Here is a 19,261-nt window from a genome sequence, read left to right on the forward strand (position 1 = left end):
GAGTTGCCTAAAAACTAATTGCCTCCTTATGTTAATCAGTTTAAAAAATAAGTGTCCTGATAAAATATGCACACTATTTACATGTGAATAATTCATAAAAATAGGCAATGCAGGAGCACTGGTGAAGGGCATTTTGACTGCACTGAAAACTTTCACCTTTGAGGTGATTAATACACAGTGACAAACTGTGTTGCCATGTGCTTCTTTGTCCTGAGGACATATCAGGGACTCACACAGTCAAACTCAGGGCTATGTAAGGAAGATCATTTCAAAATATAACAACCTGGAGTCACAGATACACTGTCTGGGAAAGGAAAACTTAGGAGCTTTGTGAGTCTGATTGCATTGCTGTTTAGACACATTTCTGTAGGAAGGGGCCAAAGTCACTTCTTTTACAGGTTAGAGTCCTGATGTTCAGGGGTTTTGAAGATTGAGTTACCCTCTGTAGTTAAAAACAAAAAGGAACCTGATCTCCATGAGAACATCTATGTTGTGTTTTCAGGCACAACTCCTCCAGGTTTAAAGAGAAAACCCTTGTCCCTCCACCTCCGTTCCCAGGTCGAGCTCACTCACTGACATCAAGTTCTCTGGGGGCGGGTTTTTTTTCTAGAAGAGTCCAGGGGGAGAGGTAAGGAGTAGGAGTACAGCTCAGGCAGAGGGAATCCGGGAAGAGAAAAGAAGGAAAAGGGGCTGAGACCAGCCTGGGGGGTCTCTTCCTAGTTTCCTTCCACGGCCTCTGGGCCAGGCCTCAGGGAGACAGTGTGACAAAAAGCTCTCAGTGCAGGAGTAGAGAGGTCAGGGCAAAGTCCCAGGTCCCCGGGTGTGGAATCAGGGTGTCGGGCCCTGAGGGCGGTGTCTGGGGCGGGGAAGCTCAGTGTTGGGGAGCTCCCATCTCCCTGAGATTCACTTCTCCCTCTCACAGCCTGTGTCAGGTCCTCCTGCCTGGATTCTCCTGAAGACGCACCACTTCTCACTCCCATTTCGTGTCCGGTTTCTAGAGAAGCCAATTAGTGTCTCTGCGGTTCCCAGTAATAAAGTCTCCACAGACCCGCCAGGACTCAGATTGTCCCAGAACCCCAAGGATGCAGTTTAAGGCGCCCCGAACCTTCCTCCTCCTGCTTCTCTCGGGGGTCCTGGTCCTGACCGAGGCCTTGGCGGGTGAATGCGGGGTGGTGAGGAAATGGCGTCTGCAGGGCCGGGGCGAGGGGACCGCCTGGCAGGGGCGCAAGACCCCCTGGGAAAGAGGGTCTCCACAGACACCTGCCCAGAGCCCCCAACCTCGGCCCCGCCCCATCCTTACCCCTCCCTTCTCCCGCCCCCTCCTCTTCCCACCCCTAAGTCCCTGCCCTCCTCGTCCGGCCGCCCCTTTACCGTCTCACAACCCTGCCCCCTCCTCCCCGCTCCCGGCCCCCAACACCCTCAGACCCGCGATACGCGTCGGGGGGAGAGTCGTGCCGGCTCTCAGCCCCTCCCCGCCCCCAGGCTCCCACTCCCTGAAGTATTTCTACACCGGCGTGTCCCGGCCCGGCCGCGGGGAGCCCCGCTTCATCGCCGTCGGCTACGTGGACGACACGCAGTTCGTGCGGTTCGACAGCGACGCCGCGAGTCCGAGGATGGAGCCGCGGGCGTGTGGGTGGAGCAGGAGGGGCCGGAGTATTGGGAGCGGAACTCGAGGATCTACAAGGACACCGCACTGACTTTCCAAGGGAGTCTAAACATCCTGCGCGGCTACTACAACCAGAGCGAGGCCGGTGAGCGACGCAGGCCCGGGTCCAGGTCACGACCCCCTATCCCCACGGACGGGTCGGGGTCTCCCATACCAAGATTTACTCCGAGTTTGCGGGACCTGCCCGATCCCTCCGCCGGGGTAGAGTCCGCGGGGACTTTCACCAAGGTTTAGGTTTAATCGCCGCCTGGTGGGCGGGGCGGGGGCGGGACTGACTACGGCGCCGGGCCGAGTGGGCGGGGCTGACCGCGGGGGCGGGGTCACGGTCTCACACCATCCAGTGGATGTGTGACTGCGACCTGGGGTCTGACGGGCGCCTCCTCCGTGGATCAGATCAACACGCCTACGACGGCGCCGATTACGTCGCCCTGAACGAGGACCTGCGCTCCTGGACCGCGGGGGACACGAAGGCGCAGATCACCCGGCGCAAGGGGGAGGCGGCCGGTGTGGCGGAGCAGGAGAGGAACTATCTGGAGGGCGAGTGCGTGGAGTGGCCTCAGATACCTGGAGAACGGGAAGGAGATGCTGCAGCGCGCAGGTACCTGGGCCTCGGGGCCTCCTTAATCTCGCATCGGGTTGGGGGCCTGCTATGAGAAGAGGCAAATGCGATGACATCAGATCAACCTCATCCCATGGGTCAGGAGACTGAGTCCGCCTGGGTTTTCAGATCTGGTACCAGACAGCAACTCGCCCAAAGTGCCCACCCTTCTCCCTGGGCAATTAAGAGATGCAGCCTCTCCGCAATGGAGGGGAAAGCCTTCCCTGAAATAACTGAGGACCGGTTCCCTTTGACTCTGGCAGGGACAGGGGCTTTGAAAACCATGGGGGACTTTGTCTCTCAGGCCTTGTTCTCTGCCTCGCTCCCAGTATGTCTGAGGTCTCGCTCCAGCTCAAATTTCTGACCCTTCCACTCAGAACCCCCAAAGACACATGTGATCCACCACCCCATCTCTGATCATGAGGTGACCCTGAGGTGCTGGGCCCTGGGCTTCTACCCTGCCGAGATCACCCTGACCTGGCAGCATGATGGGAAAGACCTGACCCAGGACACAAAGCTTGTGGAGACCAGGCCTGTGGACGACGGGTCCTTCCAGCAGTGGGGGGCCATTGTGGTGCCTTCTGGAGAGAAGCAGAGACACATGTGCCATGTGCAGCGTGAGAAGCTGTTCAGCTCCTCACCCTGAGATGGAGTAAGGAGGGAGATGTGGGCTCAGAGCCTCTTCTCAGGGAAATTAGGAGCCCTTCTGGAGACCTTCAGCATGGTGGGGGCTGAGGCCTGGAGATCAGGGCCCTCACCTTCCCTTCCCTTCCGTTCACAGAGCTGCCACCTCAGACTACCATCCCCATCATGGTCATCATTGATGATCTGTCTCTCCTTAAAATTGTGGCAACTGGGATAGCTGTGGTGGTTGCATATGTGATCTGGAAGAAGCACTCAGGTAGGGTGGGTAGCATATCATTGGATCTTGTTCTGTTATCCGTTCAACAATTCTATGTCTTTTGATTGGAGAATTTAATCCATTTACATTTAAAATAATTATTGATAGGTAAGGACTTAAGTATTGCCATATTGTTAATTGTTTTCTGGTGTTTTGTAGAACATTGTTCCTTGTTGCTTATCATGCTGCCTTTTTCTTGTGTTTCGATGTCTTTTTTTATCAGTATGCTTTAACTTATCATTTTTGTGTAATTGCTATAGGTTTTTCCTTTGTGGTTACCATGAGGCATATATAAAATATCTTAAAAGTATAACATGCTATTTTAAGCTGACAATAACTTAACTTCAGTAGCATTCGTAAACGTGACACTTCTTCTCCACTTCACGTTTTACGTTTTTGCTGTTACAAGTTACATATATTTTATATTATGTAACTAATAATGGGTTATTGTAGTTATAGTTATTTTTACTATGTTTTTTTTAACTTTTAAACCAGAGTTGTGAGTTATGCACCACCCTTACCATGTTACAGAGTCTAACTTTGATTATATATTTGCCATTACCACTGAGTTTTGCATTACCTTTTTATGTTACTGTTCTAGGGTATTCCTAAAATATTTTTTCATTAAACATTAATATAATCATTAAAGGTTTACTATCCTTCTTTTCCTAATGACATTTTTGAGTTATATTTTTGTTTTCAGAGGGAATGGAATTTAGGAATATATCTTTTTAATGTATGTAGCAGGCTTCATATGACTACGGGTACAGACAGTTACAAACAGATGGGTGTTTTACTGTATACTTCCTCATCACTTTTTAAGTACCTTTCTCGTGTATGCATGCTTATTTGCATTTTATTCTGAAAAAAGGAGAAGGCCCAATGAAGGACAAAATCTTGACAGTGTTTATCTCAGATTTTCTACTCTACTTTCTCTCATTGTATCATTTCCTATCTTAATTCCTTTTGCACTAAGAGGTGGGAGAATATAAAACAATACCTCCTCTGATTGATGAGATGTCCTTGGAACCTTGTGGTTCCAGTTCTCAGATATGTGGGTCAATTTGAACGACAGAGTAAACTATGAAAGGGTTTCAAATTTTTGTCCTCCTCCTTCCTGACATTGTGCCCTCATTTTTAATGAGCTGGTTCTTTCTTCCTTTTGTTTTTCAGTGAAGAGTGAACAGGAAAAAGGTAAATCCTATTAATATATATCACTGCCTACCTGCCCATGGTTTCATCTGTTTCTTGTACTTTTGTCTTCAACTCTCAATGATCATATTCCTCAACTCCAACATACACATATTTTTCATGATTTTGCTTTATCTTTCCAATTGAAGTTTGCCAGCATCATTAGTTATTTAATTTCCTCCATATTACCTCTCTCATTTGTCTTGTCATTGCAATCAATATAGACAGATCGTTTCTGTCAAGTGAATTTTATTAATAATATACCTGTGGAGTTTTGGCATTTTTAAAGTTTCTGAGGTGTAAGTTTTCTGCAAGGTTCAGGTCATTTGATTTAGCATCCCTTTCCCTGCCACTAAATACTTCATTTCCATTCCTTTCATGCAATTTAAAGACCAGTTTCATTCAGGCATGTGTTAAAATAAAACGCACATAAAACAAAGTTATCTATTAATAGATTGAGGGAAATGTTGTAAATAGAGGCGCACAGGAAACTAACCCTGCATTTTCTCTGCAAGCAATGGTTCAGTATTCTGTAAATCAGTGTTTGTGGCTACTTTATACAACATAGTTACCACAATAATGAAAATTGACTATTGATATTTAGTAGCAGTCAAGAACCTACCAAAACTAACAGAATGAATAATAAAAACTTAAATAATGTCAAAAGGGATCAAGAATAATTTTTATGAGGTAGCCACAACAACTAATATTTCTAAAATATTTTCTCTTTCAGTAAATTTATTCCATTGCACCTGTTTTCATTCCTTGTAAAATATTCTCTGGACAAAAGTGGGCTTTCAGCCACTGTTGGCGCATGTGTTTGAATGTTGGTGTGTGTGTGTGTGTGTGTGTCCATCTGTTTCTGCATCCTGAGGGGTTTGATTTTACATTTAAAATTTTTAATACATTTGAATTTTCTTCACATTTGTTTCCCATGATATTTACATTAATCTTTTCATTTTGTTTTTCAGAATAACTTCAGAAAAAAATTGGTAAGATATCTCTGACAACTCTTTACTCCCATAACCATTTAAGTGACTGCTTTCTTGGTCTTGAGTGTTCCCTGCCATTTTACCTACATGACATCCATTGGCTCGGCCTTCTCCTGAATGTCTACACTTCTCTCCCCCAGATTTTTGTTTATGAACTTCTTCTGTATTACGTTCTCTCCATTTCTGTTTTTCAACCTTTCATTCATTTCTATTCCTTCTTTTTTCATTCCGTACCATACCAGTCCTTCCGTGTAAACACTGGCTTCTTCAAGAGACTTGCCATAGTTGTATTATGAAGTTGGAGAGATGAAGGGAATTAGGCTGATAGGCATATGGTTTCCATTCTACATATATTTTCTGGGAAATGACTATTAATTTAGGACCTCTAGTATGAAGTATGAGGGCACAGTAAGATGCAATCAATTTTACCCCAAACCTTAAGAAATGAGAGAACAGTCTTACCTTGCTGAATGTTGTTTTTCCCTCCATTGTCCTTTTAAAGACTGTAAATTCTCTTGTCTCTTATTGGTCAAGTGTGAACTTGAGGCTCATTTTTCCACTGCCTTTGAACATATTAGCCAAATGCTCCCAGGTATACAAATATTTTACATAATTTTTCCTTCATTCCAACCATAGTAAATATCATTTATACTTTTGCACTTTTATTGACACAATTATTAATTCTGAAAACTGCAATTCCTTTTAAATGTTTATAGAACTTTGTTAAGGAAAGTTCATTGATAGTATGTTTCTCAATTCAGAATATTTTAAGCTATTGTTCTATAATATTTCCAAAATTTTTTTCATAAACATTAATATAATCATTAAATTTTGTCATCTTTTTCTCATGACATTTTTCAATTATATTTTTGTTTTCAGAGGGAATTGAATTTAGGATTATATCTCTTTAATGTATATAGGAGGTTTCATATGTCAAAAGATAAACTCAGGCACATAAAAATTTCCAAGAGTTTATTTGACTAAATGTCAATTTGAATTGGGCAGTAACAAACTGAAAGTTAGCTGGAATGCTATACCAGCAGAAACTAGGGGCAAGGTTTGTATAGAGAAGATGAGGAAGCAAACCAAAGAAATTATTTCAATGGCTATAGCTTAAGCTGTTGCCTTATTTGGGAAAGCCTAATTGGTTGTTCGTGATTGGTGGTTCTTAAGTTCCATTTTCTTGGATTTGAGTGCATTGACTCTGACCTAGGTTTTGGTTTGCTTATGTAGGCTACCAAGGCATTAGAGCCACCTCAGTCTAATGGCTTCCTTGTTTAAATACTTCAACGCATATGGCTACTGCTACAGGTACACTTTTGGGTAGATGAGTGCCTTTATTGTATGATTCCTCATCACTTTTTGAGTACCTGTCTCATGTATGAGGGCATGTTTGCATTTTTTTCTTAAAAAGGTGACAGCACAATGAGAGATGAATGATTGATGTTGGTTATCCCAGAAGTCCTGTGGTGCCTTCTCTCATGGTTTCATTTCCTATCTTAGTGCCTTTTGCATGAGGGCTTGGGGGATGTAAAACAACATTGCCTGTTATTGGTGAGATGCCCTCTGAACCTTGTGGTTTCAGTTCTCAGAAATATGGGTCAATCTGAATCACAGAGAAAACTATAGATGTGTTTCAAATTTTTGTCCTCCTTCCTTCCTGACATTGTGCCCTTTTTTAAAATGAATTGGTTCTTTTTTCCTTTTATTTTCTGTGAAATTTAATTTGTGTGAACAAAGAAAAGACAAGTCCCGTTCACGTATTTCACTCTATATCTTGTCATTATTTCATCTCTTACTAGTACCTCTTTCTTCAACTCTCAATGAACATCTGCAACTCCAACAGACATTTTGCATGATTTTATCTCATCATCTTATCTTTCCAACTGAAGTTTGCCATCTTCATTTGTTATTCAGCTTCCCCCATTATTACTTGCATGATTTATCCTCTCGTTTCAATCTGTGTAGACAGATCTTTTCTGTCAACTGTTTTATTAATAATATACTTCAGAAGTTATGGTATTTTTAAAGTGGCTGTTGTGTTTGTTTTGTCTAAGATAGGCTCAGGTCATTTGATTACAACTCACTCACCTGCCTTTTAATACTTAATTTCTCTTCCTCTATGTTATTTAGTATAGAAATAATGATATTTTTCTCACAGGAATGGATATGAGATAACAATATACTCATCTTTTCCATTGGGAAAATTGGGTTAGAAGGCATCTAAATTGAGGAAAGTTATCACTTGAGAGACATGGATGAGTAATAGATGCTTAAGTCTAGAGAATACAGGAAAGATGGAAAAGGGACCAAGCAGTGGGGTTAACACCATCAAAGAGGTTTCTTCAAGAGTGTAGGGCAAGTATATATGTACTTTTATGTGCATATTACATAAAAGCTTGAGCCTATAAAGTGCAAGAATCCCCAAGATACTGCCATTTTACAAAATGTGAATTCAAAAATAATCTCATTTCTTGAAATTTACATGTAAATTTTATAAAGGACTTCAATAAAGCCTAGAGGGTGGAGTTTGGAAGATGGCAGTGTAAGAGGATCCTGAACTCACCTCCTTCCGTGGATACAACTCTACAACTACCTGCAGAACAATTTCCTCTGAGAGAGCTCTGGAAACTGGATAAAAAGAATCTCCACAACAAGGGACAACACAGACAAGGATGGAAGAGGCAGAGATACAGCTCCACTGAGGAAAAAACCACACCCTTGCTACAACACTTCACAGCCAGGAGTAAACTCAAAGCTATGGAGGTTTTTCCAGAGGAGTGGAGGAATCTGAGCTACAGATTAGGCATCCCATCCCTTAGATTCAGCACTACAGAGATGAGATCCCGTTATACCTGGCTTTGCTGGCTTTGAAAACCAATGGGGAATATGCTCAGGAAAACTGTAGAACTTCAGAGAGAGAAAAACCTGCTCTTAAAGGGCCCATGCACAGTTTCACCTGACCTAGAAACCAGCACAAAAACACCAGATGGAAAAGTGCATAGTTCATTGGTAAAAGAGAGTCACTCAGTTTGGAGCATATTGCAGAGATGCAGGAGGCAGCTGGATCCACTCTCCTCCCCCAAGACTTAGACACTGGTGGCAGCCATTACTGTGACCTAGTTGAGTCATGCTGACACAGAGGCTGGCAGTTGCCATTGGATTTCCTTCTCTAGCCAGTTAGTTAAGGGATCTGCTCACCCAATAGAGCACCCAAGGCAATCCAACACAGCTGGACAACAACTGGCTCTGCCCACCAGCAAGCCCGTGGCAAATTGCTGGGCCTGAATCTTTGGGGTATGTGGGACCTCGGGAGCAGGGCAAGTGGGTCCACGTCAGTGGGGTGCATGTGGGCCTGCAGCAATGGGCAGCAGAGCGTGTGGGCCCACAGTAGAGTTGTGCCACCAGCCATCACAGACAGCCACACAGGAATCTGCCCTGCCATGCCTGGGATGGCTCCACCCATTTGCACTGCTGAGGCACCTGTGTACTACAGGGCAGAATAGCCAGAGCTGGCTGAAAGCCTGCCCCACCCAAAAGAGAGCCAACAACAGCCACATGCCACAAGGAGCCACACTGGAGGTCTGCAGCAACTGTGAGCCCCTGAGCCTAGCAACCAGCCACTCTGTGAGCCTGACTTGCTTACCAGTAAAACAGCAGTAGTTGTGTGCTATTAGACCTTGCAGATAGCTGTGCCAGGGGGTTCCGCCCAGTAAAGTGACCATAGCAGCCGAATGTGGCTGAGCCTCACAACCAGCCTGCCTGGGGACCAGCCTAGCCTACCCATGCTCCCACAAAAATAGCAACCCAGCCATAACAGAAGGGCATGTGCAGCCCACACAGGGGACACTCCTGGAGCATTTGGCATGGGAGACAAGAGACGAGCAGGTTGATGGACTGCATAAGGTGTTTTCTACATAAGGCCATGTTTCAAAGATGGGGAGGTGTAGCTGATATACCTAATATGTAGATATAAGCCCAGATAATTGGGAAAAATGAGGAGATGAAGGAATTTGTTTCAAATAAGGGAACGGGACAAATCTTCAGAAAAAGAACTAAACGAAACAGAGATAGACAATCTATCTAATAATGAATACAAACTAATAGTCCTAAGGATGCTTACTGATCCTGGGAGAAGAACAGATGAACACAGTGAGAACTTCAACAAAGAATTGGAAGATATAAAAAAGAACCAATAAGAACTGAAGAATACAAGAATGGAAATGAAAAATTCACTAGAAGGAATCAACAGCAGAGTAGATAACACAGAATAATGGATCAACAATCTGGATGAAAGAGTAGAGAAAATCACCCAAGCTGAACAGAAAATTAAAAAGAATGAGGATAGTCTAAGGGACCTCTAGGACAACATCAAGCATGCTAATATCTGCATTATAGGTGTCCCAGAAGGAGAAGAGATTGACAAAGAGGCAGAGAAGTTATTTGAAGAGATAACAGCTGAAAACTTCCCTAACCTGGGGAAGGAAACAGACATCCAGGTATAGGAATCACAGAGAGCACCAAACAAGAAGAACTCAAAGAGGTCCACACCGAGACACATTATAATTAAAATGTCCAGAATTAAAAATAAAGAGAGAATCTTAAAACCTGCAAGTTACATACAAAGGAAACCCCATAAGGCTATCAACCGACTTCTCAGCAGAAACCTTACAGGCTAGAAGGGAGTGACATGATATATTCAAAGTGCTGAAAGAAAAAAACCTACAGCCAAGAATACTCTACCTGGCAAGGTTATCATTCAGAATGGAAGGAGAGATAAAAAGTTTTCCAGACAAGCAAAAACTAAAGGAGTTCATCACCACAAAATTGGCCTTATGAGAAATGTTAAAAGAACTTATTTAAGTGGAAAAGAAAAAACCACAAATAGGAGTAATAAAATTATCAAAGAGAAAATATCACTGATAAAGGCAAATATACAAGTCAGATCAACCACCTACAAAGCTAATATGAAGGTCAAAAGACAAAAGTATTAAAATTATCTGTATCTACGATAAGAGGTTAAGGGATACACAAAAATTAAAGAGGTAAAATATGATTTCAAAAACATAAAACATAGGGTGGGGAGTAAAAGTGTAGGGCTCTTGGTAAGAAGTCAAACCTAAGAGACTATCAACTTAATATAGATGGATATCTGGATAGGTTTTTATATATGAACTTCATGGTAACCACAAACAAAAGACCTATAATAAAAACATAGAAAATAAAGAGAAAGGAACCCAAACATAATACTAAAGAAAGCCATCAAATCACAAGGGAAGAGAGCAAGAGAAGAAAAAGGAGCAGAGAACTACAAAAAAATCCAGAAAAAAAGTAACAAGATGGCAATAAGTATATACTTATCAATAATTACTTTAACTGTCAGTGGACTAAATGCTCCAATGAAAAGATGTAGAGTGGCTGAATGGATAAAAAGACAAGACCCATATACATATGCTGCCTACAAGAGACATACTTTAGACCTAAAGACACAAACTGAAAGTAGTGATGGAAAAAGATACTCCATAATGGAAATGAAAGCTGGGGTAGTAATACTTGTATCAGACAAAATAGAGTTTAAAACAAAAGCTGTAATGAGACAAAGAAGGGCATTGCATAATGATAAAGAGAACAAACCAACAAGAGGACATAACATTTGTAAATATCTCTGCGGTCAACATAGGAGCACCTAAATACCTAAAGCAAATATTAACAGACATAAAAGAAGAAACTGACAGTAATACAATAATAGTAGGGCACTTTTACACTTCACTTACAACAGTGGATAGATTTTTCAGACAGAAGATCAATAAGGACTATTGGCCTTAAATGACACATTAGACCAGATGGTCTTAGTAGATATATACAGAACTTTCCATCCAAAAACTGCCGGATAAACATTCTTTTTGAATGCACATGGAACATTCTCCAGGATAGATCATGTTTTAGACCACAAAACAAGTCTCAATAAATTTAAGAAGATTGAAATAATAAATAATAATAAATAAGCATGGTGTGTAGGTCTGTGCCTAGGATCCAAACCTACAAATCCCAGGGCCACCAAAGCAGAGTGTGCAAACTTAACCACTGTGCCACTGGGCTAGCCCCTCATTTGCTTTCTTAGTGGTTTAACATCTTCTAAAAAGACTTTCTCAGGAGTTGAATATATTTTGACCACTAATTATACAAATTATGTTTCACTTAAAGACACCTTGTGTAATCTGAAATACTCAGAAAGATTTTCAAAATTAAAAATCAATTTCAGTACACTGCTACCAAGATGACATGTGTTATAAAATTATTTTATTTTATTAAATATGTATTTTGATCCAAATCTTGAATTATTTATATCCTTGAAACTATTCATAAAAGAAATACGTAGGGGATAAATTCTCTTTGGTATTCTGACCACATCACCATTCTTCTTTTATTCAATCAATTAGGAAAGTTTATTCCCTTTTATCACATTTCTAAGACAAAAATGTGCTTCTTTGACATTTTTTCAGGGGTTTTGTGGTGGTGTTTTTGTTCATTTGTGTTTTTTTTCCTAACTACCTCTATTCTACCAATTTACTGCACTGGAAATTTTCTACTTGTTTTCATTTCCTGTGTTGGTTCCCCTTGGCATTTACGTGAGTTTTTCCATTTTATTTTTCAGAACTTCAGAAAGAAATTGGTAACTTTTTCTGACATTCTTTTTTACTGATATAGTCCTTAGAAATATTTTTTCTTGTCCTTTCCTGACTCTTCACCTTACCCCTTCCTGTCTTTCCTCTTCCTTCTTGTGAGTTTCAAATTATCTTACATAGAGAAAGAAATAAAAGGGATCCAAATTGGAAAGGAAGAAGTGAAACTGTCACTATTTGCAGATGACATGATTTTATATATAGAAAACCCTAAAGAATCCACCAGAAAACTTTTAGAAGTAATAAACGAATATGGTAAAGTTGCAGGATACAAAATCAACATACAAAAATCAGTTGCATTTCTGTACACTAACAACGAAGTAGCAGAAAGAGAAATTCAGAATACCATCCCATTTACAATTGCAACAAAAAGAATAAAATACCTGGGAATAAACTTAACCAAAGAGGTGAAAGATCTGTACACCGAAAACTATAAAACATTTCTGAAAGAAATTGAAGAAGACACAAAGAAATGGAAAGATATTCCGTGCTCTTGGATTGGAAGAATTAACATAGTTAAGATGTCCATACTTCCTAAAGCCATCTATAGATTCCATGCAATCCCTATCAAAGTTCCAACAAGATTTTTCACAGAAATAGAACAAAGAATCCTAAAATTTATATGGAACAACAAAAGACCCCGAATAGCTAAAGGAATCCTGAGAAAAAAGAACAAAGCTGGAGGTATCACACTCCCTGATTTCAAAATATACTACAAAGCTATAGTAACCAAAACAGCATGGTACTGGCACAAAAACAGACACACAGATCAATGGAATAGAATTGAAAGCCCAGAAATAAACCCACACATCTATGGACAGCTAATCTTTGATAAAGGAGCCAAGAACATACAATGGAGAAAAGAAAGTCTCTTCAGCAAATGGTGTTGGGAAAACTGGATAGCCATATGCAAAAAAATGAAAGTAGACCCTTACCTTACACCATACACAAAAATTAACTCCAAATGGATTAAAGAATTGAATGTAAGACCTGAAACTGTGAAAGTTCTAGAAGAAAACATAGGCAGTAGACTCTTCGACATCGGTCTTAGCAACATCTTTTCAAACACCACATCTGACTGGGCAAGACAAACAATAGAAAAAATAAGCAAATGGGACTACATCAAACTAAAAATCTTCTGCACAGCAAAGGAAACCATCAACAAAACAAAAAGACAACCTAACAATTGGGAGAAGATATTTGCAAACCATACATCTGATAAGGGCTTAATCTCCAAAATATATAAAGAACTCATGCATCTCAACAACAAAAAAACTACCAACCCAATTAAAAAATGGGCAAAAGACCTGAACAGAGATTTCTCCAAAGAAGGTATACAGATGGCAAACAGACACATGAACAGATGTTCAAAATCACTATCAGGGAAATGCAAATCAAAACTACAATGAGATAATGCCTCACGCCCTTCAGAATGGCTATAATTAACAAGACAGGAAACAACATGTGTTGGAGAGGATGTGGAGAGACGGGAACTCTCATACACTGCTGGTGGGAGTGCAAACTGGTGCAGCCACTATGGAAAACAGTATGGAGATTCCTCAAAAAATCAAGGCTAGAACTACCATATGATCCAGCTATTCCACTGTTGGGTATTTATCCAAAGAACTTGAAAACACCAATGCGTAAAGGTACATGCACCCCTGTGTTCATAGCAGCGTTATTCAGAATAGCCAAGACTTGGAAGCAACCTAAGTGCCCATCAAGGGACGAATGGGTAAAGAAGCTGTGGTATATATACACAATGGAATACTACTCAGCCATAAGAAACAATGAAATCCAGCCATTTGTGACAACATGGATGGACATTGAGAGTATAATGCAAAGTGAAATAAGTCAGAGGGAGAAGATCAAATACCGTATGATTTCCTTCATTAAGTAGTAGATAATAACAACAATAAACAAACACATAGGGACAGAGATTGGATTGGTGGTTACCAGAGGGGAAGGGGGGAGGGAGGAGGGTGAAAGGGATAATTCGGTACATGTGTGTGGTGATGGGTTGTAATTAGTATTTTGGTCGTGAACATGATGTAATCTATGCAGAAATAGAACTACAATGATGTACACCTGAAATTTATACAATGTTATAAACCAATGTTACTGCAATAAACAAACAAAAAATAAATAAATACATTTGAGTTAAAAAAAAAAACAAAAAAATAAAAAATAAATAAACCTTAAAAAAAAAAGGGGAAATTTGGACAGAGACTTGCATACAGGGAGAGCACCATGGGAAGATTGGAGTTTTGCTGGCACAAGCCAAGAAACGTCCAAGACTGCTGGAAAACCACCCGAAGCATCTTCCAAACAGATCCTTCCCTAGCACTTTTAGAGGGAGCATGGCCCTTCTACCCTGATCTCGGGAGCATGGCCGTTCTACCCTGATCTCAGACTTCTAGCTCCACAAGTGTGAGACAATAAATTTCTGTTGTTTAGCCCATTTGGTTTGTGGCACTTTGTTACAGCAGGCATGGCAAACTAATACACTCTTTTTTAAAAAATACAGTCTGATCATTTATTTTCTTTAATAATAACCCAAAGCAAAAGGACTTGTTACAGAAATTCCAGGGAGTTCCTACATTTATATAAACTTCATGTCACAGTTGAAAACCAACATATAAAAAATGTGCTTTAACCATAGTAAGAATTCTGAAATTCTGATGAACCTGTATAAAGTATTTAAACATGTGATAATTATTTCTTGCATTTTACAGTGTTCACAATTTCACACACTTTTATGCACATTATCTCACCTCAAACTTAACAATATCCCATATAAACATTTTATTCCTATTTTGTATATGAGTAATGTAAGGGTTTGATTATTTAAATTATGTGACTTACTTGTCCAAAGTTACATATTTACTAGATGCCAGAACTGGACCTGATCCCAAGTCTTTTAACTTCCCTGATCCAAGGCAATTTTCGCTAATTGATTAAACTTGCTCTTTTCTTATTTATATAAACCAGAGCACCCGGATACATGTACTTCATGCTGAGAAGGGGGTCACAGGTTTATGAAGCAAGAAGCTAAATTAATAGCAATGTGACCAAAGAGAGTTATAGTAAATGGTGGACATTAGGCTCTTTGGGTTTAAATGACTCTAAGCTAGTAATTCTCAAAGTGTGGTTCCATGAAACATTAGTCCTATGATAACCTCCTTGGTCAAATAAAGCTTGCACATTCTTTTATAATGTAAAGATTATAAAAATCCTGTAGGCTGTGGTACACTCTGGAAAACTCTAAACTATTCCAAGCCAAATGTAGTGAAAAAAAATAGGAAATGAATCTATCCTAATATACAGTAACTCAAAAATGTTAAGACTATTTCTGAAAATCATGTCTAAGTCTCTTTTTCTGTTATTAAAGTCCACTCCCTTAAGAAAAAAATCTAGCCTAAGAGCCGTTTTTCCCTGTATGGCTTTGAGGGTTTGTGCTCTTCTTTCCCTTCACTTCCTCAGTCCAGTATAAACCAGTAACCCCAGGCCAGTTACGCCTATAGGCCTAACCAGTGTAAACACCTGCATTAGTTGCTGTAACAGAAGGAATTAGATTGAAAACCAGAAGATGCCATAGAGATAATCTAATCCAGGCTCTTAAAGGAGTTTTTGCATGGACCGCAAGGGACTACCAGGTCTTTAAAAATCAGAAACGAGCAAAAACATATTTGAATATCTTTCACAAGTGGTTCTCCACACTGGATAAACTTATAAGCACCGAAAACAGCTTTTTAATTTTTTTTTTTTTTTTTAGTTCTGAAGCCCAGGCTCTACTTTAATTGAATTAGAATCTTTTGAAGTTTTGGCTAAGGAAGAAGTATTTTTTTAAATATGCTCCAAGGGATTTTATATGCAGCCAAGGTCAGTCTAAATACTTTGCCTTAGGTGGTGTATGCACTTTTGGATTCTCATCTGCAAACATTCACTCTGGATTCTAATCAAACTTGCCAATTTTACAGATAAGCTTAGAGGACCTGAGGGGCTTGATCACTTGCCCAAGATCGCCTTGGTTAGTGCTATATCAGAAGTGAGATTCCACCAGGACTTCAGGGTATGTTGTTTTCATTGTCGTCATTGTGTCATACTGATTGTACAAAAGAAAGATCAAGCCTAGATGACAATGTGTCTCAAAATTAGGATATTCCTAGGACCTGTGGCTGTTATCTAGTCATCTGACATATGCCTTCAATTTTTCTGGGTTTCTGGGCTCTAATTGTCTATTTGTACTTATGACAATCTGTTTACTCAGCCTTGACTCTGATTTCATGGTGCTTTTACTTTTATCTTCCTCTTTGTGATGGTTTTGTGTGTCAACTTGGCTAAGCTAAGTACCCAGTTATTTAATCAAACACTAATCTAGGGTTTTGTTGTAACGGTATTTTGTAGATGTGGTAACATCTACAATCAGCTGACTTTAACTAAAAAAGATCACTCTCAATAATGTGGGTAGGCCTCATCCAATCGGTTGAAGACCTTAAGAACAAAAACAGGTTTACCAGAGAAAAGAAATTCTGCCTCAAGACTGCAGCATTAGCCTGAGTTGCCAGCCTGCCAGCCTGCCTGCCCTATGGATTTTGGACTTGCCAGCCTGCATAATCAAGTGAGCCAATTCCTTTCTCTCACTGTGTCTGTCTTTCTCTCTCTCTCTTTCTCTCGCTCTCCTTGAACTATTTCTCTGGAGTACCCTGGCCAATAATACCCTTTGAACACCCTCTCACATTTTTCCTTGTTTTTAAGACTTTGCTTCATTTCTGACCTCTCCCTCTTATTTGGACCTCCAGGATCTGTGCTCTTGGTTTCAGATGTTCTTGATTTTTAACTACTTGTCTTGATATTTTCTATAATAATTTGTATAACTTGACTTCAGAATGCTTACCTGGTTCTGATACCCCAGCTGCACTTTCAGGTACTGCTTCCTGGTACTCTCCAAGATGTAACTTGATTCTATACCAGCTTTGTTTACCAGGGTACCACTGACTCTGGCTCTATATTTTTTACCATTTGATTCATTACCTCGCACACTGCCAGAACCTCTCTCCTCTCTTCTTCCATCCTCATTCCCCATCCCTTTTCAACACTGAGAATACAAAAAACAAAACAAACAAAAAAAAAACCACTAGATAAAGAAGTTAGGAGGCCTCTGATAAAGTCTTGTCTCTGTCACTTACAAGTTAGCTGACTCTTGACATCAAATTCTTCATTTTTTTAGGTGATCTCAGATTATCTCTAAGTTACTAAATTTTGGATGTTATAACAGAGAAATATTTTAGTCCTTCAGGTCCCTGAGGTGAGTAAACCTCAGATAATCTACCTGGGGCAAGTACAGGTAAGTATAGTAGACATGTTGGCATTGCCTAGTCTGTAGCCATATTTTCTGCTATAGCAATTCCGCTCACTGAGCCGTAAACTACAACCTCTTTTGAGTCTCTCAAGTCTTAGAGACTTATTCCCAACAGTTCACCTGAGCATTGGACACCAGCCAAATCCACACCCTACGTGCAACATAGACTTTGGAACAGACATCCAGTGTCACCTAAATCTGAATCTACACTTTCTAAGTTACTTGAACTTAGGAATACTTGCTATTCTTTTTTTCTATAACTTTAGAACAATCTGCACCTTCTAGGTTCTGAAAGCTTTACTCTGCATATTCTAATGCTTAATCGCCTAGAATACTTGTGTTCTGAAAGTCAGCTACCATTACATCCCTACCAATCATAATATTTCTCATATTTTACAAGGTACCCATGCCCACAGAATTCTGGGAACTTTTCTAAAATCACAGAAAACCCACTTGTTGCTATCTCGGGAAAACCCCAGGAGCCTGCCAACATCAACTTACTTAAGTTTCATAAATCTGCCCTTCCTAGTTCTAGCACTAGAGCTTGGGTGGTAGTTGGACAAGCCAGACTGGGAAGGTCCAGAGAAACTACACAAACTGAGGGAGGTGGTGGAGGTGAGCCAGATACTAGGCACCAGGTCAAGCAACAGGAAGAAAGATTCTATCAAGGCAGGAGACCTCAAATAATTTAATAGCAGGGATAGGTGAGCAGTGGCTAACTTCAAGGATGGCCCACCATGAGGAAAAGGCAGAGAAACCCACAGGGAGATTGATGAGTGTATCTAGCAAGCAGAATGCTAACCAGGTAGGCAGTTGGTACAGGAAGGACTGATGCTAGTACTTGGAAAGTGGAGATCCAATACTAGAACTGAGTCTAGGTCTATTTGAGACTGGTGCTACCAATGCCAAACCAGGGCCAAGAGGCAGCTGTATACATGAGAAGATAAGGCAAAATCTCAGCGTGGACTATAGGACCCAAGTTCTTGGAACTGAAATATAAGTAAAGTGGCTGGGTTACTAGACATCCAAACAATGACTATGGAAGCAGAATCAATGCTCATGGATTTCTATCAGTATTTTGCAGTACCTATGAGTGTGAAAAGACCTTTTCCAAGATGAAATACATAAAATCTCATTACTGATCAACACAGATAAAAGTTTATAATCAATTTGAATATAGAGAACAGTAATTTTGAACCTCAATGAAACAAAATGTTATCCTCCAAATCCAGAAAAAAAAAAAGAGTTCCATTCTTCCTATTAGAAGACCTCTACCACTCGCCCCGAAGTTACTATATTATTACATTTTAAATTTTATCAATAAATATTTGTGGGGGTTCAGATTCAAGAAGGCAAGGTAGTGGGATCCTGAACTCACGTCCTCCCACAGACACACTGAAACTACAGCTACATATGGAACAATTTCCTCTGAGAAATAAGCAAAAATTAGCTGAACAACTCATACACACTCTGGCAAACAAAAAAAGGCCCACATCAAAGTGAGTAGGAGAGGCTGAGCACAATCTTGCCATTAACCCCACCCCAACAATCAAGACCAACAATCAAGAGAGAACTCAAAACTTGGAGCTTTTATCTGAGGAGCAAAGGGTTTGAACCCCACATCTGGCTTCCCAACTTTTAAGACCTGAATGTAGGAGATGATGCCCCGAAGCATCTAGCTTTGAAAGCCAACGGGGCTTCTGTCCACAAGACCCACAAGGCTATAGTGAACAGAGAAACAGTTCTTAAAGGGCTGGTGCCCGGGATTACCCACCCCAGGGCCCAATGCACAGGCAGCTCACCAAAAAGTTCCCAGCCTTTCTGTGAAAGAGGCTTATCTGCTTATCGTAAAGCATTGGCCAGAGGGG

The 19,261-nt window shown here is 40.6% G+C and overlaps 1 protein-coding gene across 1 annotated transcript in view; it reads left to right on the forward strand.

The window, feature by feature from the left end:
* Positions 1 to 1,983: 1,983 nt before the first annotated feature.
* Positions 1,984 to 19,261, forward strand: part of LOC131413802 (butyrophilin subfamily 1 member A1-like) — a 185,858-nt gene continuing 168,580 nt past the window's right edge. The window contains 4 exon segments of the mRNA XM_058554678.1: positions 1,984 to 2,219; positions 2,221 to 2,264; positions 3,046 to 3,165; positions 4,339 to 4,359. Of these exon segments, the coding sequence (XP_058410661.1) occupies positions 2,011 to 2,219; positions 2,221 to 2,264; positions 3,046 to 3,165; positions 4,339 to 4,359 (394 nt within the window). The 5' untranslated portion in view covers positions 1,984 to 2,010.

The sequence above is a fragment of the Diceros bicornis genome, chromosome 14 (genome assembly GCF_020826845.1).
Source record: "Diceros bicornis minor isolate mBicDic1 chromosome 14, mDicBic1.mat.cur, whole genome shotgun sequence".
Taxonomy (NCBI): Eukaryota; Metazoa; Chordata; class Mammalia; order Perissodactyla; family Rhinocerotidae; genus Diceros; species Diceros bicornis.